The sequence below is a fragment of the Cornus florida genome, unplaced genomic scaffold (assembly GCF_030987335.1).
Source record: "Cornus florida cultivar Cherokee Brave unplaced genomic scaffold, ASM3098733v1 CherokeeBrave_3.0.0_Hap2_Chr11, whole genome shotgun sequence".
NCBI classification, from domain to species: domain Eukaryota; kingdom Viridiplantae; phylum Streptophyta; class Magnoliopsida; order Cornales; family Cornaceae; genus Cornus; species Cornus florida.
In genome coordinates this window covers 128,741,356-128,766,701 of record NW_026775581.1, presented here as the reverse complement: position 1 = coordinate 128,766,701, position 25,346 = coordinate 128,741,356, and the positions used below count along the sequence as shown (strand labels likewise).

The window sequence follows — 25,346 nt, the reverse complement described above, 5'->3', positions numbered from 1 at the left end:
ACTTTTGTGTGACTTTTTATTTTTTTTATTTTTTTAAAGGGGTGGGCTATATATATATTTTTTTGAAGTATTATTTTGTTCTTTGATTATGTCAAAAAGATCAAAAACAATAAAAAGATTGGAAAGAGGGTGGTGAGTTCAAACAAATTTAAGAAGATATTTATATAATAATTATAGTATAAAATAAATAAATAAATAATAATTTACTTGCGGAATTAAGGTTAGAAGAACATGCCCAATCTTATTTAGAAGGGTTGCTGTAAAAATTAAGATTAAAAAAAAAATTCTTTTTGAATTTAAGATTAGAAGAGTCAATTTTATTTTAGAGTGTAAATGTTGAAAAGGAAAGTACCCTCAATTAATAGTAGTAGTTAATCACATCATTTATGTGTAAAAAAAAAAAAAAATCGCATAATTTACATGGTTATTCTATATATATATATATATATTTCACACACGGTTATTATAGAGTATAGACTAGCAGCACTGTGTTTACACAAAAAGTGGGCCCTCCCTCACTCTTGCCTGGCATGGAACAGACAGCCGAACTTTTTCACTCTCCATTGAAGAAGACCATCGTCTACCTCCAACTAACAGGTTTGATCCAACGCCTCACAAAATTCCATTATTTTTCTCCAAAACCCCATCCCTAATCATTTTTTCACTCTTTCTCTCTCTTGCTCTTCTCTTTCATTAATTCTGCTTAATTCTCTGAAACTTTTCTATACAGTTCCAATGCCTTGTTCATATAATTATGCTTCTTCACTTTTTGGATACTTCATTTTTCTGACATTGGTTTGGGCTTCGCAGCTCTGCAATGGTTTTGGTACGTTTGGGTTCGATATACACCACAGGTACTCCGATCAGGTCAGGGGAATTTTGGACCTTTTTGACTTGCCTGAAAAGGGTAGTCTCGAGTACTATACCGCTATGGCCCGCCGTGATCGGCTCATTCGGGGACGCGGGCTTGCTGACATCGTTGATTCGACGCCGCTCACTTTCGTTGACGGCAATGATACGTTCAAATCGTTGGGATAGTATGTTTTCTAGAACTTCACAACTTCTTCAATTATACTTCAATTTTGCCTTTTTATATATATATATAATTTGGAGATAGTTTTTTTTTGTCTTTTTCTTTTGGCACAATCACTCAGCTTCTTGGTTGGAAAGAATAATGTAAAGAATGAAAGATTAAGATAAAAATAGTATTATATATGATAATCTCTTTCTGGAGCTACTAAAGGGAGCTACTTCGATGTGGCAATGGCAGTTTGGAATAAATAAAAATGAAGCATCATTCTGGTTGAAAATCTGTGAAGGGTAGTTTTCAAGAAGATAAGCACCTAAATAAAACTAATGAATCTTTTGATCTGATTTTTTATTTATATTTAATTTGTAGAACATGAAAAATATACTTCAATTAGCAACATAATTCAAATATATACTTCATGTAAAACTCATGATGTTTAGTGTTAAAAGATGATAGTTAGATAATAGTAATTTAAATTTTTGTGTTTAGAGTTCCTTCTTGTGGTTTTCATTAGTAATTTAAATTTTTGTGTTTAGAGTTCCTTCTTGTAGTTTTCATTAGCAACGACAGTTTCCATATATTTGGGGTGATTTTTCAGTTTGTATTATGCCAACATTTCTGTGGGCACGCCGAGTTTATGGTTTCTCGTGGCACTTGACACCGGCAGCAACCTGCTTTGGTTACCGTGTGATTGTAGGAGTTGTGTTCATGGCTTAGAGACAGGATCTGGACAAGTAAGTCGTGTCATTTTGAACTTGATTATTGCTTCATCTGTCGAATGCAAGTCATTTTTTTTATTTAATTTTTGTTGAGATGGTACCACTTTCAGTGCATTATTCTAATTATTCATTTAAAAAAAAAAACATATATATATATATATATATATATATATATATTGTTTTGGGGGGGGGGGGGAGGGGGAGTTGGATTGTTTTGAACTTAGACTTCACATGGCTAGACCTTGATATTCTGTTGTTATGCTCAGAAAGTATGATCTAATTATTTTACTCCAGTATTTTGTGTGGCTGCTTCATTTCATCTTATGGATGGGACCGTTCAGTTGAGTTTCCTGGGGAATCGTGTGGTTTACATTTTCAGGTCAATTACAGCTTATTGATTTTGTGAAGAAATTTTTTTACAATCTATTGTGCGAGTTGCATTATTTCTATGGCTATACTGTCATGTATTATCAAACTGGAAGCATGGTGAAGCTACTTTGATGTTAGGGGAAATTACAGGGGATGAATAACAAATGGAAAGATGTACCTCTTGATTCAGAAGGCATTAACATCATTGAACATGTATTTACATCAGTAATTGGGTCCAATTATTTTGTGCGGCTACCTACTGAGACAACCCTCTTCTTTAGAGAGAGAGTTGCTTAAATCTGGTTGATACTTATAAATTAAAATTGTTTAACTGATTTAATCAATTTTTTACATTTCAAGAAGGATGGGCAAGTTGTTAAAAAGTTTTTAGTCTGAGTAGGTTTCTGAGAATATATATAACATTTACCTTTAAAATATACCCAAGCTTATACTCAGTGTGAAACTCTTACTTATTGTTTGTTTGTTTATTTTCTTTTTTTTCGCTCAAACAATATCATGCCCCTGAAGTCTTATGCAGTTAGCTATATGTATTGTTATTATGCAATCTCCATCCTTTAACCAATATTTGTTTGTAATAAAATTATAGAAGCGTGGATTCTTCTTTAAGAAACTTAATTTTAGTTGATCGAAAGGTTTGTCCGGTCTATTAAAATTTATTTTCCAACTAAATTGCAACTACCCTTGTAACTTATCTGCTTCGAATGGTCGATCAGTTGTTAATGTTTCATGAGGATAATAGGGTGATTATTGTATTTATTTGGTAATTTTGGATTGATAAATGCACCTTAAGCACAGAGTGGTACTGGTGTTTATATTGTTAAAGATTTGGATCCTGCCCATGGTAGCTAATATATTTTCTCTGTGTTAAAATTTTGAATTACTTATACTAATTAACAAAGAAATTTGTTCAGGGTATTGATTTGTTTATCCATTTTATAATGCTACCTTTCCAATCAATGTTTCTTTGTAAACAGGAAATAGACTTTAACATCTACAGTCCTAATACATCATCAACAAGCATACAAGTTCCCTGCAACAGTACCTTGTGTCATCAGCAAAGGCAATGTTCTGCGACACGTAACATTTGTCCTTATCAAATTCAATATCTTTCTAGTAATACTTCATCTACTGGGACATTGGTAAAGGATGTGTTGCACTTGACTACAGACGACAATCAATTGAAAGTTGTTGATGCACAAATTACATTTGGGTGAGTACTCTCTCATATAACGTTGCCGTCAATCAACTTTTAAGATTTCATTGAAAGCCTTTGCTGAGATTTGTGGATATGTTTTCCACCTCCTCTGTCAAGATTGTCAACATTTCTATTGCCATGAAACTTAATATAACTAGCACCTTCAAACTTGTCTTTCACCTACTATTCTTAGGTTTTCTTGTCTTATCATGGTTGGTTGGCTATTTTTATTATTATTGTTTTTTTTTTTTTTAAACTGAGGGTGTCCCCACTCCCGTTGGGAGCGGAACTATTCCCTTTGGATACATGCAAACACCCCAAAGCATCTAGCAAATTTTTATGTCTACAAGCACATATGTTCTTATTTGGGACTGGTTGCAGCTGTGGTATGATTCAAACTGGTTCATTTTTGGATGGTGCGGCTTTCAATGGTCTGTTTGGGCTCGGTATGGATAATATATCAGTTCCTAGTATTTTAGCAAGTAAAGGGCTTGCTGCAAATTCATTTTCCATGTGTTTCGGAGGACCTGATGGCAGAATCAGTTTTGGAGATAGAGGCAGCTCAGACCAAGGGAAAACGCCACTTAATCTAAATCAATTACAGTGAGTGGTTATTCCTTTTTTGCAAAATGCTGATGGCCATTTCATTGAATTTGGCATATTGACTGTCTCTTTGACCGGAATGACATGGTAATTGTGCTGATTTAATATTTTCCTTCAAAATTTTCCCCAGTCCAACTTACAATATTAGCATGACACAAATACTTGTGGGGGAAAGTGTCATTAATCTCAATTTCAGTGCAATCTTCGACTCTGGTACCTCATTTACTTACTTAAACGACCCAGCTTATACAGCTATTTCAGAGAGTGTAAGTGGTTTACATAATGAATATTGTGCCATTATTTTGATGTCAATTGTTGAATTCATAATTATTTTTTGTTACTCTGTAGTTCAATTCCCAGGCCCAACAGAAACGTCTTTCATCAGATTCCAGGATACCTTTCGAATACTGTTATGAATTAAGGTCAATTTATTTTGGATAACTTCATTTGCATGATTGTATCCTCTATTTTAACTTTATTTTACTTTTGGGTGGACAGTTTTTTTTTTTTTTTTTTTTCCTGGGTGGGGGAGCAACACAGATATTTGATCCCTGTTCTATGCTTAAGACTACCAAGAGATATTACCAGCTAAGCTAGCCGGAATATGCAATATTATCTCCTTTGAACCCTCAAGACTGACTCTCTCTCTCAAATGCAGCACAAATCAGACTACCTTTGAGACTCCCATGGTGAATCTAACAATGGAAGGGGGAAACCAATTTTATGTTACTGAACCAATAGTCCCTATACATCTTCAGGTAAAATTTTATATTTTGTGAAATTAAGCCTACTTCTGCCTCTTGGATGTACTGAAATGTGTTGGACTTTTCCTTTTCTTTCTTTCCAGAGTTCATCCCAGAGTGCATCTGTTTACTGTTTGGGCGTTGTCAAAAGTGGGGATATTAATATAATTGGACGTGAGTATCTAATTTAAACTACATGGCTTTTAATTTCTTATCTCATGGAACTTTCTATTTATATTGATGGAAATTTCATGGCTTTTTGTTATTGCCATTTGCAATTCTGATTCTAGTCCTTATCATATTCTGATTGAGAGACTGCTGAAGATACTATATTGCCAAGGGTAGTTCTGTTCTTCATTGTATAAGCTTTAGCATGCTTTACCCTTTAGATGAGATTTTGTATTTTCTTTCCTTGACTAGGTCTGCATTTGTCATCAATGAAAGAATGATCTAAAAAGTGTTCAACGTGTGTCCACAATGTTTCCAATATTGTTTCTATGTGGAGGATAATTTCATATAAATTCCGTAATCTATTAAATTGTAGGAAAGTGTCTGACAGTAGATTGTGATTTCCTTTAATTTTTTCTGGGTGCCACTTTTGGCTTATTTGGTTCATTCTTGTCATATGATGCAAATATTACAAAAAGGGTACTAATATTGCAAACATATAACATCCAGTATCAAATATGCATTCGATGATTTCATTTAGGATACACAGCCTTACCAGATCATAAATGATGGAGAATGAAGTATCTCATAATTGTTGGCTGTGTGTGCAATTGTAACCACATTGTGCTGTAGTTATTGAAGTGTTGGCATATGGCCGGTATACCAGAGAAAAGCAGTATTCAAAAATTGAAAAGTTGACAGAAACCGTAGTTGAAGCACCAAAAATGATCCGGGCTTGGTATGGGTCGTATTGCTAAGAATGGGTCGGGTATGGATAGCCAGGATGGAGCAAGTCCGAGCTGAATGGGCCTAGATCCAAGAAGTCACTGCGAAAGCCCATGTTATGATAAAAGAAGTTGAGTCCAGCCAAAAGAGAACAAGATAGGTCCAGCTCAGTGGTGGTTATAACCGTCTATAAATAAAGGGGATTGAGAGGGAAAAGTGGTTGAAAAATCATTGGGAGTGTAAAGTTTCTCTCTCTACAATTAGGGAAAAATTCTTTGTACTTTCAATTGGCGCCGTCTGTGGGAAGAACAGAGAGGATTGATTGATGTTGATCCAGATCGATTCGATTCAAAGCACTCTGTGAAGAAGATGATTAATCTCTGAAAGCTGAATCAAAATTGATGAAAATGGGCGATCTGTCTTGATGAGTCTTGGTTCCAGTTGATTTCGAGAGGTTGGCGTCTGATCCATACAGATCTGATCTGTGCTTGATCCGGCGAGCTGCACAGTTGTGATTTGTTGAGATTACTGAATCCGGCCAGCAGCGAACAGAATTCAGCAAGTGTGAGTCCAGATCTGGTGCGTATGCGTTAGCGAAGCTCCGATCTGATCAAGCAATCCGCGGTTGATGACTTTGCTCCGATCTGGAATGATGATCGGAGGGGAGAGCTCAAATCCTTTGGAAAATAGCCAGCAGACGAAGCTCAATGAGCTGATGAACATGATCGACGTCTTGAGGAAAGAAAATGCAGAGTTACGTGCTGGAATGGAGCGTCGTGAGGCTCCTACAATTCCGAGGCCACCTCCTGAAGGAGAGGGAGTCTTACCGTCCCATGCTGTTCATCAAGGTGATCCAGAAGGTGTTAATCGTGTCGATCCACGTCGTGATGAAGTTATAATAGACGATTTGACTCCGAATGTCCGTCAAGTAGAGGATCGAGAAGGATCTATGGAGCCACATCGCGAACGGATCATGAGAGAGGAAGCGCCGGCGTGTGATCATAGGGTTGCATCACCATGGCGAAGTGAGTTTGCAGAGGACAGATCGTTTGATCCACCTTATCGACCTTCAATGGCAACATTTGACTACCGCAGTTCAGAAAGGAGATCTGCCGATCGGGGAGTTCCGTCACGGTTTTCAAGGGAGAACGAAGCATTGCGCTCATCAGCAAGGACGGTTGCATCTCCGTTCACTGATGAAATTCTGAACGTGCCGAATCCGAAGAAGTTTTCCATGCCAATCTTCATTCTGTTTGATGGAACAACCGACCCGGTCGACCACATCTACCACATTCAGTTGAAAATGGTTCTGAATACTAACAATGATCCTTTGATGTGCAAATGCTTCCCTACAAGCTTGGCTGGACCAGCCCTCAATTGGTTCAAGAATCTGGCTCAGGGCTCAATCGCTAGTTTCTAGGACTTGTGTGATAAGTTCATAAGCCAGTACTATGGGAATAAACGTCCGGCTAAGGATATATCAAGCCTTTTCACAATGAGGCAGCACGAAAATGAACGACTCCAAGCTTTCCTCACCTGGTTCAACCTGGTTAAAAGCATAGTAATGGAATGTCATCCATCCACAGCGGTCCAAGCGTTTAAACTCGTAATGAACCGGGGGACACCGTTCCACACAAGCTTGGTGGTCAATACGCCGAAGACCATGGACGAGCTGAACGAGAGAGCTGACGGTTTTGTTCGTCTTGAGGAAGAAGAGGCAGCTAATTCAAGGAAGATGTCAATTATTTCGACAGAAGAGAAGTCCAAAGCCAAGATCCGGCAAAAACAAGCTCAGCCGCAACGTCATACCTCGTGGAAGGCAGAGAAAAGACCCAGGGAAGAGGAATTGGTTACTCCACTCAGAGTCACCTTGGCAAGGCTGTACCAAGAAAACAAAGATAAGTTTCGCCCTCCTTTGCCAATCAGACAACCCCTCGAACAGAGGGATCAAACTAAACATTGTGCTTTCTATAGTGATTTTGGGCATCAGACTAACAAATGCAGGAACCTAAGGAGGCAAGTGGAGATACTAATCGCAAAGGGGGAATTTGCAGGCTATGTTCAAGGTCCGGCGCAAGAGCAGAACCGACCGGCTAAACAGATCAAGCGAAACCAGAGGTCGAACCATCACAGCACTCAGCCCGTTCGGATTATAAATGCAATTCATGGCCGACCTGAACAAACGACGGAGTCAGAGGAGTTGCTCAGAACGCGGTTACGCCAAGCCCAGTTGAAGAGAAGGATTGGCAGTGTACATGCTTTACACCAACAGAACGCATCCATGCCGATAAGTTTGACAGAACAGACCTGCTACGCGTTCAGATTCCTCATGAAGATCCACTAGTCGTCAGTTTAACAGTTGCAGAATGCCTGGTTCAAAGAGTTCTGATTGATCCAGGAAGTAGTGCAAATGTCATGCCCAGAGTGACGTTCGACCGACTTGAGATCGAACCCGAGAAACTTAAACCCACAGGAAATCCATTGCTCGGATTTGATGGGAAGCGGGTGGAGCCCATTGGCATGGTGGAATTGACAGTACAAGCTGCTAAGAGAGTTTTAATTGAGAGTTTTGTGGTCGTGGAAATTCATCCATCCTACAACCTCTTGATGAGAAGAGGGTGGATTCACAGAGTTCAGGGTGTCCCATCAACCCTACATCAAGTAATGTGATGCTTGGGTCCAGATGGGACTAAGGTGATTGACATTCATGGGGACCAGGTTGCAGCTAAAGAATGTTATTCAATGACTTTGAAATCTGTTGGAAAAGGGAAAAATCCCATCCGTTCTGCCAGTCCAAGATAGCAATTACAGGAACCTCCACCCAGCAAAGGTGGGGAGGAGGAGCCACCAGTTCTAACCACAGAACCTCTTCTTGATGTGAAGATCGACCATGAGAAACCGGACCGAACAACGAGGGTGGGATCCAAACTTACTGAAGAGGAAAAACTAGGGTTGATTGACTTCTTGACTCGGAATGCAGTTGTATTCGCATGGAGCCATTCAGATATGCTAGGGATTCGTCCTTCTGTGTCCTGCCATTCCCTCAATGTAGATCCGAACGCAAAACCTGTGAAGCAAAAGCAGAGAAGATTTGCACCAGAACGAAATCGGATCATAGCTGAGGAGATTGATTGGTTGCTCGAGGCAGGATTCATTAGAGAAGTTTAGTACCCGGCCTGGCTCTCCAATGTCGTTGTGGTGCAAAAAAAGAATAGGAAATGGAGAGTATGTATTGACTTCACTAATCTGAACAAAGCTTGCCCAAGGATAGCTTCCCATTGCCAAGGATTGATTAAATGGTCGACGCCACCACAGGATACGAGCGATTAACCTTCCTGGATGCTTATTCCGGTTATAATCAAATCCCCATGAACCCAATCGATGAAGAGAAAACTTCTTTTGTTACTGAACGAGGGACTTACTGCTACAACATCATGCCGTTCGGATTAAAAAACGCTGGAGCTACTTATCAGAGGCTGATCAGCAAGATTTTCAAAAGCCAAAGTGGGAGAACTGTCGAGGCCTACATTGATGATATGGTGGTCAAGAGTAAGAAGAAAAATGATCACTTAGTGCACCTACAGGATGTGTTCGATGTGTTGAGGCAATACGGGATGAAGCTTAATCCAGCCAAATGTTCATTCGCCGTGAGTTCTGGTCAATTTTTGGGATATGTAGTCAATCATAGAGGAATTAAGGCCAGCCTAGCGCAGGCAGAAGCTCTGATCAGAAATGCAGAACCAAAGACAACTAAGGAGGTGCAGGCACTCACATGTCGAATAGTTGCGCTGAGCCGATTCATCTCTAAACTCTCGGACCGTTGTAAACCATTCTTTGATACAATTCGAGGCCATGGAAGGCAAGCCTGGGGGGATGAACAACGACAGGCACTAACCAGCCTGAAAGAATACATGCGCAATCCTCCAGTTCTATCTGCTCCCGAGCCAAATGAGAAGCTCTTTCTGTATCTTGGAGTATCCAGCGTCGCGACTAGTGCCGTTCTGATCCGTTGCAAAGACGGAAAGCAATACAATGGCCGAGCCAGAAAGAAGGTACTCAAAAGCCAAACGGATGATCTTGTCGTTGGTCAACGCAAAAAGGAAGCTCAGACATTATTTCGAATCCCATCCGATTGTCGTCTTAACAACCTTTCCTTTAAGGATGATCTTGCACAAGCCGGACTTATCAGGAAGAATGACAAAATGGGCTATTGAGTTGAGCTCATTTGATATTACATACGAACCCAGAACGGCAATCAAAGGTCAAGCGGTAGCTGATTTCCTACTTGAATGTGATGTTGAAGACTTGGTGGAAGATGATAGTTGCTCCTTATGGAAGCTCTTTGTAGATGGCTCTTCAAATCAAATGGGGGCAGGGATTGGAATCCAATTGCAAACACCAGAAGGCACCACGCTGAGCCAAGCAATAAGACTTGAGTTCAGCGCAACCAACAACGAGGCATTATTAGCTAGGCTGAAGTTAGCTAAAGAGCTGAAGATCCAGAATCTAATTGTTTATAGTGATTCACAGCTGGTCGTTCGACAAGTCACTGGGGAATATGGAACCAAGGATAAGACCATGGAAGCATACCGAACTGCGGTTCTGCGTGAGGCGAAAGGCTTTGATCAGATCAGGTTCATTCAATTGCCAAGGGAGTACAATGAAGATGCCGATCGCTTGGCCTGTAGTGCATCCAGTTCTGGAGAAACTCTGGCTAAGGTCATCCCGATTGACGTGTTGGTCCAGCCATCCATTTTTGACAAGCTGCCTGATCCGAGTGCTCAACACATTAATGTAATACCATATGAGCCGAGCTGGATTGATCCGATCCTGGCTTTCATACGTGATGGTGTACTACCTGAACAGAAAGATGAGGCAAGAAAAATCAGGTCCAACGCCGCGAAGTATGCTATTGTGCGTGTTCAGTTGTATAGACGGTCTTTCTTGGGTCCGTACTTGAAGTGTGTTACCCCAACAGAGGCTCGACAGATTATACGAACCATTCATGAAAGTGTATGCGGAAATCATTCAGGAGGAAGATCTTTGGCACACAAAGCAATGACACAAGGGTACTTTTGGCCAAACATGGCACGAGATGCAGAGGAATTCTCTAGAAGATGTGATAAATGCCAGAGGTTCGGGCCATTGATACACCAACCACCTGAAGACTTGCACGTAATGGCCACGCCATGGCCTTTCGCGCAGTGGGGGATGGATGTGGTTGGCCCTCTGCCGACTGCGAGATCGCAGAACAAGTACGTTCTGCTAGCAACTGATTACTTCACCAAATGGGTGGAGGCAGAGCCGTACCCTAGTGTCACCCAAACTTAAGTAAGACGCTTCATCTGGAATAATATTATCTGTCGTTTTGGTGTACCAAGGTCGATCGTTATGGACAATGGAACCAATCTCGATAGCAAGCAAGTGAAAGAGCTGCTGGAAGAGTATGGAATTAATCAGAAGTTAGCAGCAGTTAGTCATCCCCAGGCTAACGGTCAAGCTGAAATCACGAACAGGACAATATTTGCCTGCATTAAGAAGAAGTTGGAAAATGAAAAGAGAAAATGGTTAGATGAGCTTCCGAACGTCTTGTGAGCTTACAGAACAACCCCAAGACGGCCGACCGGGGAGAGCCCATTCGCTATGGCGTACGGCACCGAGGCAGTGATACCAGTCGAGCACTTAGTTCCAACCGTTAGAAGCTTGGCGTGGAATCAAGAGCAAAATGATAGAATGCTAAGGTTTAATCTTGATTTGCTGGAGGAGAAAAGGGATGCAGCTGTAATTAGGCTTGCTTCTCATCAACAGACGCTCGTAAATAGCCATAACAAGAAGGTGAAGCACAGAGACTTCGCCCTTGGCAATCTGGTTCTGAAAAGGAAGGTGGGGAGAGTCAAAAAGATGTTTTCCCCATGGGAAGGTCCATACAGAATTGTAGAAGTCATAGGAAATGGGGCATACGTCCTGGAGACCATGGCTGGAAGGTTGGTCAGTAAGCCATGGAATGCTACGTCTCTGAAAAGCAAAGTCAGTGGCACCTGGCACTATGAGCCGAACGCCAAACACTTGCTCGAAATAAACAAAATGCCGAGTGGCAAGTGGCGTTCAAGCCGAGCGCCAGGCATTCAGCAAAGTCAGTGGCACCTGGCACTATGAGCCGAACGCCAAACACTTGCTCGAAATAAACAAAATGCCGAGTGGCAAGTGGCGTTCAAGCCGAGCGCCAGACATTCAGCAAAGTCAGTGGCACTGGCACTATGAGCCGAACGCCAAGCCCTTGCTCAAAATAAACAAAATGCCGAGTGGCAAGTGGCGTTCAAGCCAAGCGCTAGGCATTCAGCAAAGTCAGTGGCACCTGGCACTAGGAGCCAAACGCTAAGCACTTGCTCGAAATAAACTAAATGCCGAGTGGCAAGTGACGTTCAAGCCAAGCGTCAGGCATTCAGCAAAGTCAGTGGCAGCTGGCACTAGGAGCCGAACGCCAAGCACTTGCTTGAAGTAAGCTAAATGCCGAGTGGCAAGTAGCGTTCTAGCTGAACGCCAAGCACTTAACAAAATTAGTGACAACTGGCATTACGAGCAGAACGCCAAATACTTGTTCAAAAATGAATCAATGCTGAGTGGCAAGAGGCATTCGAGCCGAACGCCAGACACTTGTAATTGAAAACAAAGTTGAAAATTGAAAACTTGAAGAATGGAAGTTGTGCTAAAAATAAGCATTGACATTCATTACAAAATAGTTCTGAGGTACAGGGCTTGATAATCTGAGGATACATGAAGGTACATTTTTTTAAATAAAAAAAAAAAAACTGATGAAAACGATTGCAGTATGCTAGTTCTCATGGTCTTCCCCAGGCTGTGACTCGTTGTTTTCCCCATCATTACCCTCTGGACCATTGAGGTCTTCTCCATTCGCAGCTGCACCATCATCCTTGGGGGGAGAATCAAGATGAATCACCCCCTCAGCCAGCATGAGTCTGTCAGAGGCAACTGAAGAGGAGGGCACGATAGTAGTAATGGGAGGAATGTTCAGAGGATGAAAGGGTGGAACAACTCCTGAGGATGCAACCTCTTTACACTCGATAAAGATATTCTCAGCAGGGTCGCAGGGTGGATTTTGGTAATTGTTTGGTGGGTGGATATCCAAGGAAGCGTCCAACTCATCCGGACCAGCACAAGAACTTGATTCACCTTCAGGGGGAGAACAGTCAATAAAGCCATCTCTATACCCTTCAGCGTACCGGAGGGCACTGATTCTGGTGAAGCGGGCAAAGAGAGCTTTCATACCCTCTTCAACTTTGCCAATCATATTCAGCAAAGAAGAACGTTCACTTAAGAGCTTCTCCTGTGAGTTGGCATGAGACAAACGGTCAGCAATAAGTGAACGTTGAAGGTCTCCCTTCTCAGCCTTCAGTGAATCTCTTTCAGTCAGTGCAACGCTCTTTTCAGTCTTCAGAACATCAACTTCATCCTGAAGAGAGTCCCGTTCAACCTTAAGGGTATCCCGTTCAGCTCTGAGGGTGTCCCTTTCATTTGCCAGATTGTTTTTCTCTGCTTTTAAGGCGGCAGCCCCTTTCTCTGACTCGCTCAGCTTAGACTCAAGCTCAACAACTTTAACCTCAAGGCGACTTTCTGCTTCAACAGACCTTTTAAGGCCTACAGAGAGAGATTTGAGTTTTTTGTTCAGAGCCTCAATGGTCTTCTGGAAGGTAAACATCCCGAATAGAGTCTGCACAAAGGAAGGGAGATTCTGATTAGTCTAGCCACTAAAGAGTTATAGTAGAAAAGAGACATATCTCAATACGAAGAAGAATTACCTCCATGGCAACAGCTGGGAACCGCTGGAACATCTCACCAAAGGACAACTTGTTCTGAATTTCAAGATCCTTGGGAGTCCAAAAACCCTTATAGAAAGCAAAGGAGGTGAGAGGGTCCTTGTACATAGAGTCTGTGGGGCCAATGGTCGAGTCATCTTCACGGCCGAGCAAAGGTCGCCATGGAAGAACGGATGATGTTGGACCAGAGATTCTGGCTGATTCACCCACTGGAATGAAAAACCGAGCTGGGGGTAAGGGTTCAGTAATCCTGAAAGAAGCCATCCTGGTCCTCCGGGCTGGTGGGACGTCACTCCGATCATGACCGCCCTCAGGCATTGGCCTCTTTCCCAAACTTTTTTCTGACAGACCAGCATTAGCTGGTCCTGTATTGTTCTGGGAATCTCCAGCATCCTGAGTGCTCTCTGAAGAAATGTCAGACAAGATGTTTGAAGGCGCAATGATAGGAGCAGCAGGACGGACTTCAGCAGAATGATCCACAGCAGGATTCTCAGCATGGGTGAGCTCAGAAGGCCCAACAGCAGAACGGTTTGTGACTTGAGTCACAGCTGGAGCAATCACGACTTGTTCTGGGGCAGAGACAGCAGAGGTGGATGATGTGGTAACAGGTGTAGAGGATGATATGGTAACAGGAGCAGTAGAAGGGATGGGAGCAGAACGCCTCCTCCTGCTGAAAGATGGAATCTGAATGCTCTCCATTGTAGACCCTAAAAAGAGAGATGTCAGAGAGATTGTCAGGTGTAAACAAATCTGTAGCTGAAGGGACGTTGTTCAGCACACTCTCTTGTAAGATGTCTAGCCTGGCCCTGCAAACGCTATAAACCAGTTCGTCATGAAGAATTTGAAGGCATCTACAAAGAAAAGTACAAAAATGGGGAAGGCAACTTTCACAATGGCATTCAGTGGGATGTGTTTTCAGTTTTTTGTAGCCAGAGATAGAGCATACTCCAAAGGAAGAAGGGATAGAGAAAGATTGGCCGAGTGGAGTCCGCCAATTCCCACTAACCACAATCGAGTTTTGTCTCCAACCTTTTTCAAACGAGTTCTTATCTGTGCAGATCGACCGTTTGTCAATAGGGAAGAAGTGATAGTACAGATCATTTTGTTTGATTTTATTAATTCGGTAGCAGAGGAGAAGGTTGATGATGTCAAGGTTGAGACCCCTATCACGATTCAAGAGCAGGAGGACTGAAATTACCCTAAAGAAGTTAGGATTAACCTGCAGAGGGCAAAGCCCCAATTTGTTGAAAACGTAACAAAAGAATGGGTGTAAGGGGAACCTAACGACGTTTAAATGGACGGCAGAGAGTAAAACCTCCCCAAGAAGGAGACCCTCACCAGATCTCCCATCTAAGTTTGTTGGATAGACCCTGAGAGAGATGTCATTGGGAATGCTATTCTTGAAGCGAATGGCGTTCAGATTTGGGGGAGCCATAGAGAAGGGGAGGAGTCCTTGGCAGTAAAGGTATCTTTTTCAAAAAGAGTGGTAAAAAAAACTGACCTTGAAAGTTTGTGATGCACACAGCAATAGCGCAGTAGCCAAAATCGCAAAGGAAAAACTCGCCGGAGAAACTGAAGAAGGATCGCCGGAAAGTGCAGGAAAGCAACGGAGAATAAAAGCAAGGTATGTTAAAGGAAGATAAAAGTTGAGAGGATCGGGGTTTTTAAAGAGAAGAAATGGAGGCGACACAGAATCCAAAAGGTCAAGGCAAAAGTGGCGCAGCAGATCTTGAAGTCTGGGTCCTTGTGCCAGCCGTTCGATTCCTCGCGTCATCGCTCCGAGCCGTCAAACCAAGATTGTGACTTTTCAATAATCTCATCCTAATAAATGAGGAGAGAGATTATTGGGGGCAGATGAAGACACCAAAAATGATCCAGGCTTGGTATGGGTCGTATTGCTAAGAACGGGTCGGGTATGGATAGCCAGGATGGAGCAAGTCCGCGCTGAATGGGCCCAAATCCAAGAAGTCACTACGAAAGCCCATGTTATGATAAAAGAAGTCGAGTCCAGCCAAAAGAGAACAAGATAGGTCCAGCTCAGTGGTGGTTATAACCGTTTATAAATAAAGGGGATTGAGAGGGAAAAGTGGTTGAAAAATCATTGGGAGTAAAAGTTTCTCTCTCTACAATTAGGGAAAAATTCTTTGTACTCTCAGTAGTTTACTATTTTGGATCTTCTAGCTGAGTATGAACTTTTTCAGTAGACCGTAACAATGAATTCAAAGAAAGAAAAAAATAACTGAAGTCATTTTTGGGCCACCAAACCTTTTCTTCCCCCTTCCTCTAAATTCCTTTATATATATGTAAAACAAAAAAGAAATCATTTTATTTCTGAAAGCAACTTATGTATCAATGACTGCCTTAATGCATATTTAATGTTGTGTGCCTTCACATTTGCATTGTGAGAGTTTGATTTGTTGGTCTTTATCCAGAAAATTTCATGACTGGCTACCGTATTGTTTTTGATCGTGAAAGGATGGTTTTGGGCTGGAAGGCGTCCGACTGTGAGTGCAATCTTGTTAATATTGATTAGATTTTGAATCTCTCTATGTGGTGGTCTGTGTGTAGCTGTAAGTTATTCTGAGAATTCTTGTCCCAGGTTATGATGCCAAGGACTCCAACACACTACCTATTGACCGACAAAACTCAACTGCAGTTCCTCCAACTGCTACTGTGGAGCCAAAAGCGACATCAGGTTCTGGAAATGGCTCCCCTATCTCTACTCCTTACAGTATGCCACCGTCTCCAGGGAACAATTCATCACGCTTGAATTCCTTCATTGTCTCTCTTTTCAGTGCCCTTTCTCTCTTTATCCATTGTTTCACCATTCTTTTGTCATGAAATTTTTCAATCCTGTAGCATATGTTATTTATATTGCGTTTGGGAGCACCAAATTGGCGCCTTGGAATTAAAGTTGAAACTTATTAGTTCGAAACTTTGAACTAAATTTTCTCTAATTCTAAATCCAAGGCATTGATTTGGTGTTCCCAAACACAGCATTACTGTAATTTAATTGCAGTGTAATATAAACAAATCAGAGCCACTTCTGGCTTCCTATTTTGTAGTATTTAATGCACTAATTTAAATATCAGGTTGTAAATATATTTTTATGTTTACAAGTGCATTCTTACAAATTATGGTGCCATGCAAGAGCAGCGTGGATACATTTTGTTCTTTGGGAGTTTGGGATTTTGATAAATATTATCGCTCATGAGCAGTGAAGTTCACTGTGCTACCCGAATCATAATCTGTCCAAAACAATCTTTTCCACGATACCCGTATCCCGTGGTCACTGACAACAGAAGCTGCAAACTTAAACTGATTAGCTACGGCTCTAGCCACGACCATTTTTGTCCATAACCTCCTGGCATAATTTCACCACTCACATTACAAGTTCAATAGCCTTCACAAAACCTAGAGGAAAAACTCGAAGGGCAATCCTAATGCTTACTACACATTCTCTCATCATATACTCAAAAATTCAAGTATTCTCTCCCTCCTCAAAAATAAGTTGATTTGAAACAAGATCAATAATAGTTCCCCAACAATTCTTATTAATAAATCACAATAAAATTAGAAGAAATATACTAAATCTTTCATCGTCGAATTTTCCCCAATACATCCTCGTACAACTTCGTTGCTTCCTACAGCTCTTACCATCTATATTGATGGGCTAATGTCAAAAACATCTGTCACAATTTTCTTTTGGATATTTCCCCTCCTGTTCTTTCCTTTGGCGATGGATTGCGGTTTTCTTTTTTTTCCTGGCATCTTAGCATTGGAGGCCAATTGAACTTGTTTGGACTTCATCTTAATTGACCTAACTAACGAAGATAGCTCATGCTTCTCTTTCTTTGAGGGCAATCCATCAGATCGTAAGTGCTCATTTTTGTCTGCCTCCAGATCATCAGGTGGCAACAGAGCTTGTCGCAACTTTGTCGGTTCTTTTCCCTCCAATTCTTCCTGGCCACCCTTCTGTTGCTTCTGTGCCAACTGCCGAACATAAACAGCACTCCTGCAACACCAAACCAAGTCTGTAAGCATATAAAGGACGAACCAACATTAAGCAAATGGCAGATATAATCCTTTTGAAGATCAGAAATATAGAGAACCATTTGGATGTTGAGGACATCCAACTGCATCATCCATACACTGAGGTGCATTCAAGAAGGCCAGTAATTACAAATACCTATGAAGTACAATTACATGAAATATACTAATATTAGGTAAATACCTTTTGAATTGAGGATCCGTGGGATCCAAAGCATACAGAGGTGAAGTGAAGAGAGCCGAGAACCGTGGATCATCATAATCAATGGTTGGTATTTTCCCCTCATCTGGAATTTCTTTTCCCTTTTTCCCCTTAGCCTTTTTAGGTTTCAAATTGTATCCCTTCAAGCTGGCATCTTCTCCCTTGTCATCAGCCAGTAACAACTCAAGCTCTGCCCTGCTTGCTTCTGCTTCATCAGCTGTTTCTTTGTGCCGCTTTTCTTTCCGGTCTTTTTTACCTCGAGACTCCTTACTTCCTTTAACTGAAGGCTCTTCAGCAAAAAAGTCGTCAAATTGTTCAGGTGCTTCTTGATCAGTATCACTACTCTCATCCTCTGATGAATTCTTTGATCTATTTTTCCTTGCCTTCTTCTTCTCACTTCTCTTTCTGAGATATGCCTCCCAAACTGTTTCCAATTTCTTATCCTTCTTTTCTAGAATTTTCTTGCTTATATCCTCTAAGCCAGTATTGAAAGTGACTTCCATATCCTGGCCATCCTCGTCATCATCGCCTTCTGAACCCTCGCCAGACTGGATGAGAGCACGGTACAAATCTTTTTTCTTTTGTTTTTTTCCAAATCGATCTTCCATAGCATCATTATTATCATTCTCATCTTCTTCAGTTTCACTCTCATCAGAAGCCAGAAACTCCTTCAATTCCAATTCAGCTAGCTAGATGGAAATAGAACCAGAAAGAGCTAAGGATCAACAGTATATCATATTCAACATTGTTAAAAACTGCTAAAAGATGGAGTGCATAAAATAATTTCACTGAGCAAAGTGTCGACGGTATAATAATATTAAACATTTTATAAACATTAGAAGATAAAGTATCTACAACACTGTTTTTTTTTTTTGGGGGGGGGGGGGGTTCAATTGTCTTTGTCATCACTATTGTTATTACTATTATGTCATCTTCTTTATCTCCTTTCCAGTGAGATAAGTCCTATCCATTCCATTTGCATTGTCTTCACCATCACTCCTGTTACTTGTTATCACCGTGGTGTTGCTTTCAACAACATTCTAAGAAGGAAAATGATATTATTGACGACTTTAATACCCCGAATTAAAACCGACAAACATAAAAATGTGACGTGATTATTCTAAAATTTCAACTTAAATAGGCATCATTACTACTCTTGTTTGTTTCCATAAAATACGTCCCTTTCCCTTTCCCTTTCCCTTTCCTTATCTTTTCAGTTTATCATCTTCTTTTTCGTTTTCACAGCAAGTTTCATGGTACTCAAATTTAATAATTTGATTTGTACAAAATCTAGAGCAAAATATGCTATGTTTTTATAATTTTTTTATGCTTCGCAATTTTTTTTAAAATTTCTCTTCTTGCTTTTGTTTCTGGGAGTTGATCATTATATCAATTAGCAAATGCCTACCAAAGTAATAAATGGATATTAATGATCAAAGACACAATATGAAGTATCCCAATAGTCCTTACAGAGATGAAATTTGAAATATAAAACAAATATACATATATGCATGGTGGTTGAAACTTTAATCGCCAACAAAGATACTACATTAAGATAAACCTACAAAAGGGATTACAACTTTCCAAATAGTCAATTACCTTATATTTTAAAATGGGTCCCAATATATTTGACACATGGGTAGCCACATAGACTCGGTAAAGTAGTAGGTTTTTATTTGTCGGGCCAAATAGCAGGACTCTTCTACGAAATGCTGATGTGTGTGCGTGTGGGTGCATGTGCCCATGTGAATCTACAAAAGTTTCTGGTCATGCACGTGCGTCCGTGTATTTCAATATCACAAGACGAATCTTGACGTATACGCACTTGGCACACACAAAAGCACATAATACCGTAAACAAATTGGGTATCAAGCCATAAGACTCAAAGAAGAAATATAGATGAAACAACCAACCTCCTCAGCATTAAATTTTCTCTTTAAGGTCTTTGTACGATGTGGTTCATCTTCATCCCAGGTAAGATTAATTTTACTCTGCTGCAGTGCTTGAGTTTGGAATTCTAAACCTTCATAGCTTGTTGGTGCCTGAGGAAACAAATAATTTAACAAAATTAATAATCAATTCTATAGAGGCTGGTATTAAACCAAGAATTGATTGAGGAATGTGAGAAGATAACAGCCGCAAAAATAATAAAATCTGTAAAAACCAGCATAGGTCGACTCTTTTAAGTTTTATTTCTCAAGTGCTGATCGAGAGGATGCAAGAATATAACTTTTTATTGTAAGCATGAAAAGTGGACAACACAATGCAACAACATAAAATAGAAAGTTCTAAATAAAAATGCTTGGAAGGGATTAAGAAAAATATAAATCAAATAGGAGTTCATACTAAAAAGACAGATGGAGAGGGTCAGGTAACATGATACTTGGAAATATTGCTTAGATGCCTTGAGCAAGTGCACAAGAAAAACATAGGAATGAATTGAGACTTCATAATTAAAAGAAATAATGGACATTTCATACAAAAGCATGAATAATCACTAAGAGAATAATGATTCCAGATGAAATAACGAAAAAAAGGATCTTTGTTTGACAGGGATTCAGTTCTCCAATTTCATTTTATAATGACATAATACATTTAAAAGCTATTTGAAAATTGAAATTGTCCATGAACCTTCCCACTTAGTTCTATGCACAAAAATCAGTAGGAAGTAGGAACTCTAGAATGACCATATCTGCTGGCATGTGATATTTGGGCATAGAATCAATTCCTCATGTATGGAAGAGCTTTTTAGAGGGTAGGAGAAATATACTAATATAAGCAATTAGTTGTTTTGATAAATGTCTACTGGAAAGAAGTACAAATGTATATGTGTGTATATATATATCAAAATGAGTAGCACAGAAAGCTCAGATACAGACAAAAGCCAGAGACATAACATGAACTTGACAAGTTGATCAAATTAATTTTAAAAAGGACATGGATACATCAAGGACACAACAACATAATACATATCTTTTTATATTAAAATTATATTTAATATGACGAATAAAATTCTATGACTCAAACATAATAAATCATATAATTATGGTCACCTCAAATAGAAAAAGATGTGACAATGATAGAATATATCTGAATGTGCATGCTTGTTTATTTATATAGATATGCGTATTTATATGTATAAACAAAATATGTTGACTTGTCTTCTACTCACATGGGACTCCTTCAATAACACCTTACTTCTTTTGTATTTTAAAAATGATCAAATTTTATATAAATTTAGTATAAGCCATTAATTTGATTTTTCTTTTTATTATACTTTCCCCCAGTCTAAAAGTTCTATCCAATAATGAAGTTCATTCATCACATGTTAGCACATGTTTTAAGAAAATTTGGTCATGCGTCCAAAATTAAGGATCTTAATTTTAAAATGAGGGCACATCCAACATGAATATGTCAACTTCTTGGAAATGCCTGTGCTTCTTAGATGCAAAGTAGAAACTAAAAGATCAATTATAATCATCTGATTAGCTGCTAGAAGTAGTAGTAGGAGTAACTGTTCTTTAGGTCACAGACAAGATTATAGAGCCCTTCTTTGTGGAAATAAGCAGAATGGGAACACTACAGTATCTATTGCCTACTAAGATCGCAAGATCCTTACAATCACCAAACTATTGCAAAATTACCTCTGTTGCGACATCACGCGGGGGATGTTTAAAGTCCATAGAGTCTGGAATAAACCTCAAATCCAGCTTATTTGACGATCTTTCAAACTCAACTCCATCACAAGTTTTGTAAAGATAATCAGCTGTAGCACTCGAATCACATTCCACTACAGCATAATAGTACCTAAGAAAGGAAAATGCAAACAAAATATGTCATTGTAAGGATTAAACTACAAAAGAATAAGCTAGCCACAATGAAATATATAAATTAAAAACCCAAAAAAAAATATTAATAAGAACGGCACAACTATGGACTAGGCATTTGTCTTAAGTAACAACAAAGAAAGTCTCTCTCCCACACTCAGCTCCCCTCCCACTTCCCTTCCACCCTTCATTTGGTTCACTAGTGAATACGAAAAGAAGAGAAATTTATTGGAGTAAACAGAAAAGAAGAGAATAAATGAGGAACCTCATTCCATCACCCGGTAGGCTTCCAACCTGAAGCATCTGCTTTTCCAGAAAGGGAAGAGAGCATTCTAATTGAAATATGCACCAACATGGTAAAAAAGACGGCAAAGAGATAATCAGCATCAAAGTCAATCACCTTAGCCTACTCAACTCATATGCACGCAATTTCTCATTGTCAATCTCATCATTATTGTCGTCTTCACTTTGCTCTTTGTCTTCATCAAATAGCCCAACAGGACCATGCACTGCCTCCTCTTCCATACGCTTAAGTCCAAATTCAGATGGATAGACGGCTACGGATAAAATTTGTCCACCTTTAGGGAGAAATGAGCTCAGGACTACATATAAATCAACAGCCTAAAGAACACAAAAGATTCTAAAAATAAATAAATAAAATAAAATAAAGTCAACATGTTAAGGAAATTTTTACCAACACAGATGGTCATAGTGAGCAATATAAACCAACAAAAAAAAAAAAAAAAAGAATTGCTACTGCATATCAAAGGAAACAAAAGAACTGATATGTATCAAGAATAAAACAAATGCTTCCATTGGTATTGTGCTTGTATTAACCAACTTTCAGGTAAAATATTCAAGGACACACACAGCAAAAAATGTACTAGGCTGGAATTTCTAATCGATATGTGTTTCCATTTCGTGTCATGACATGGATATCCTAATAGATGGGTCGACGTGATCACGACACAATTATTATTCGTGTTAAGGAACCTTGAAACAAGTAACGCAACACAACTGGGCAAGACACATTTAATTAAAATTTTATACTATTAGGGTCATTTCAAACATGAACAAGACACTTAGTTAAATGGGCCTAATCAATTATAACGGGTGGCAGGTCAAAAGCGACACGTTCATTTAGCCAATTCAGGTCAACATGATTATGACGCGAACATAAGTAACTCCTTAAATGGATATTGTGCCACTAGAAGAAAAGCAGTATTGGTACAGGCAAGGTGAGCTGAAAGCACAACTAAGGGCTTAATTGATTCAAAATTTTATTTTAGAAAACTAAACACATGAAAATTTTCAAAATTTCTTTTGATTGACAATTTACTGAAAATTTCAGAGACTTTCTCTCAAAACTATTTTCCTTTTTCTGAATACTTGAAATTGGACTTAGCGAGAACTGAACCAAATAGGCCCAAGTTTCCAGCACCATCTCAAGGATTTATTTTTCCCAAGCCACAAAGTGAAACATGAATGATTACATGCAAAAATGAATTAAACTGTGTGTAAGCTGGTAATATCAACTTATAGCGATAAAATTTTAGTCATGAATGCTAAAGACTTGAAAGTTAATTTAAGACCTTACAAAAAGCAACTCAATGTAAAACTAGCTTGACGGAAAATACATAGAGATTCTGTGTGTCCATGTTACCTAGCTACCAGGCATAGAATAAAATGGAGGGGGAAAAACAAAGATTGTTCGGACACAAAACAAATACCAATAACTGTACTAGTAACACTTGTGAAAGGAGAAGACGGAAATTACCATGAGTTGACTTCACATATAGTATAAATGTCATATACAATAAACTTTGTTAAAAAATAAATAAATAATTAAAATTAAAAAAAAAAAAAAAAAGCACTTTTGCCTCTGCCAGTATTGCCATATTAACTGAAACAGGAAATTCTATTAAGACAGCATCCTAACTTTAACATGACAAAACCAAATTTTATCTTATCAGTACATTTATTTAGAAACTGTTATAAAAAATAATATTTCAACCACTTGAAGAATGTGATTAAGCAAAATAGAAAATCATCGAATTGAACATATCTAGTTGAAGACTAAATGTGCTCGATGGGTACTGTTAGGGGTGGGCCATATTTCAAAGCATGTAGAAAAATTTTAAGACAAGCAAAGAGGTGAAAGTTGGAATTGAGTGAATTCTGGAGAATGTAATTTAACACATGCCACACTTCAAATATATAAAATTCAAATCTTTAAAGAAGTAAATGATAACTCACCTTCACTTGACTCCAATCCATATTAACAATAGCAAGCCTGTGAGTTTCTTTGTCAATTTCTGGTACATTTTCCTCCTAATCCACATAAAAAAAAGGAAAATAATACATTGAAGTATTAGAGATATTTGAAACTAACTACTAAATATTGAATTCTACCTGTGCAATAGTGTCTTCCTCTTCCGTATAAACCTCATCTTCTTCATCAGAATCCGTAGTAGTGTCCGTGGAAGACCCATCGCTCTTATTACCCTCGTCTTCTGATTCCGACCGCTCTGATTCAATTTTCAACTCCGAATCAGACGACTCTCCGTCGCTCTTAATCAATTTCTCGCTCTCGCTATCAGTCTCTGCACTGATTTCTTCGTCACTTTCAATTTCTTCGTTCTTGGCCACACCTTTGCGTTTCTTATCATCTTCTTCTTCTTCGAGACGGTAATAGTGTTTGAGAGGGTTTTGCGATGAGTCCTTCTTAGGTTTGCCTCTCTTGTCGATTTTGGCAGACGATGAAGAAAAGCTCTTGTCGGTGAACATTCGATCGAATCGAGAGTCGATCGTGACCTGCGTTTTGCGCTTCGGAAGTTTCTGGAACCTAGGGTCGGAGTGTACAGACGCGAACCGAGGGTCAGTGATGACCTTGTCGCCATGGCGGTTCCCTCTATCGCGCGCACCGTCGGCTACAGCGGCTTCTCGATTCGCCTCCTTGTTCTTTGTGGAGTTCTTGTTTTTGGAACCCATGTTTTCGTAGAGTGCTCTGCGCAATTTAGCTTGAAGCGGTGCCGAGGACGTGTGAGATCTTGACGGAGTTTAGTTGCGTTCTGCGCAAAGAACTTCCACTGTAAACCCTAGGATTTTAGCGGGTGATTGAGGGACCGTTGGAGCTAAATAATTGGGCTTGGACTGGGGCTTGGTCTTGGTCTTGGTCTTGGTCTTGGGCGCTTATCCTGTTAGCTTGTGCTGTATTTTTTTTTTTTTTTTACTCTGCAGTTTGGGCTAAGGTATTGCCTTTATGCTTCTCTGGGTCCTTTGTTCTTGGTCCATTACACACTGTACACATTACACATTTATACGATTAGCTTCAATTTCCGGAAAGAAAAAATATATATATTCATTTCTTAAATGAAAAGAATAAATAAAAATCTCAAGAATAGCTTTTTACAAGTAAGTGATTCTAATAAATAAATAAATATTTCAAAATTCTATCTTTCCTACCCAAAAAAAAAAAAATTCCCTCCAATTATCTAAATTTGGTCAGTAAATTAATTAGTATGACTCTAGAAAATGACAAATAGGTAGTCAAAACTCTATTCAGAAGTAGATCTACTAATAAGTGATTTATCAAAAGAACCAAATCCCCTTTTTTTTCATTTTGAAATTGGTACTTTTATTGACTTGAGACCAACACATTACTTGGCTAGGTTCAATTAATTAACACAATAATTCGGTTGAGATTTTTTTAGAAGAAAGGATTATTATTTTTTCACAATAAACAATCTTGAACACGTGTTGAGACCGTTTATAAACAATCTTAAAAACGTGTCTGATATTTTATGGTTGTGCCTATAAAAATAATTTTTATTATTTTGGACCATTGATTGATGAGTA

The 25,346-nt window shown here is 39.3% G+C and overlaps 2 protein-coding genes across 4 annotated transcripts; one reads left to right on the top strand and one right to left on the bottom strand.

Annotated features, from left to right (window-relative positions):
• The first annotated feature begins 480 nt into the window (after nt 1–480).
• LOC132286894 (aspartyl protease family protein 1-like) lies at nt 481–16,528 on the top strand. Of its 3 annotated transcripts, XM_059789319.1 has the most exons (11): nt 481–597; nt 811–1,037; nt 1,629–1,764; nt 3,114–3,349; nt 3,716–3,937; nt 4,068–4,203; nt 4,286–4,359; nt 4,596–4,695; nt 4,785–4,854; nt 15,842–15,913; nt 16,009–16,528. In XM_059789319.1, exons 2-11 carry the CDS (start codon nt 931–933, stop codon nt 16,248–16,250), a joined length of 1,395 nt encoding a protein of 464 aa, XP_059645302.1. In that variant the 5' UTR covers nt 481–597; nt 811–930; the 3' UTR covers nt 16,251–16,528. The 3 variants fall into 3 exon arrangements, with proteins under 3 accessions (XP_059645302.1, XP_059645301.1, XP_059645303.1); XM_059789318.1 differs by lacking the exon at nt 481–597 and having other exon boundaries at nt 604–1,037; XM_059789320.1 differs by lacking the exons at nt 481–597; nt 4,068–4,203; nt 4,286–4,359 and having other exon boundaries at nt 604–1,037.
• A 346-nt stretch (nt 16,529–16,874) lies between these two features.
• On the bottom strand, nt 16,875–24,612 carry LOC132286893 (pre-rRNA-processing protein esf1). The gene is made up of 7 exons (XM_059789317.1): nt 23,901–24,612; nt 23,745–23,819; nt 21,889–22,109; nt 21,306–21,468; nt 19,575–19,703; nt 17,644–18,350; nt 16,875–17,424 (listed from the first exon to the last, which is right to left on the bottom strand). Exons 1-7 carry the CDS (start codon nt 24,477–24,479, stop codon nt 17,070–17,072), a joined length of 2,229 nt encoding a protein of 742 aa, XP_059645300.1. The 5' UTR covers nt 24,480–24,612; the 3' UTR covers nt 16,875–17,069.
• Between the last annotated feature and the right edge of the window lie 734 nt (nt 24,613–25,346).

Coding starts and splice junctions, on each gene's coding strand:
- LOC132286894 (XM_059789318.1), top strand. CDS start 736: ATGCCTTGTTCATATAATTATGCTTCTTCACTTTTTGGATACTTCATT. Junction 1,038..1,628: donor ACGTTCAAATCGTTGGGATA/GTATGTTTTCTA, acceptor GTGATTTTTCAG/TTTGTATTATGCCAACATTT. Junction 3,938..4,067: donor CTTAATCTAAATCAATTACA/GTGAGTGGTTAT, acceptor AATTTTCCCCAG/TCCAACTTACAATATTAGCA.
- LOC132286893 (XM_059789317.1), bottom strand. CDS start 24,479: ATGGGTTCCAAAAACAAGAACTCCACAAAGAACAAGGAGGCGAATCGA. Junction 21,469..21,888: donor TATGAGTTGAGTAGGCTAAG/GTGATTGACTTT, acceptor TTCCTTTCTTAG/GTACTATTATGCTGTAGTGG. Junction 17,425..17,643: donor ACGGATCCTCAATTCAAAAG/GTATTTACCTAA, acceptor TTGGTGTTGCAG/GAGTGCTGTTTATGTTCGGC.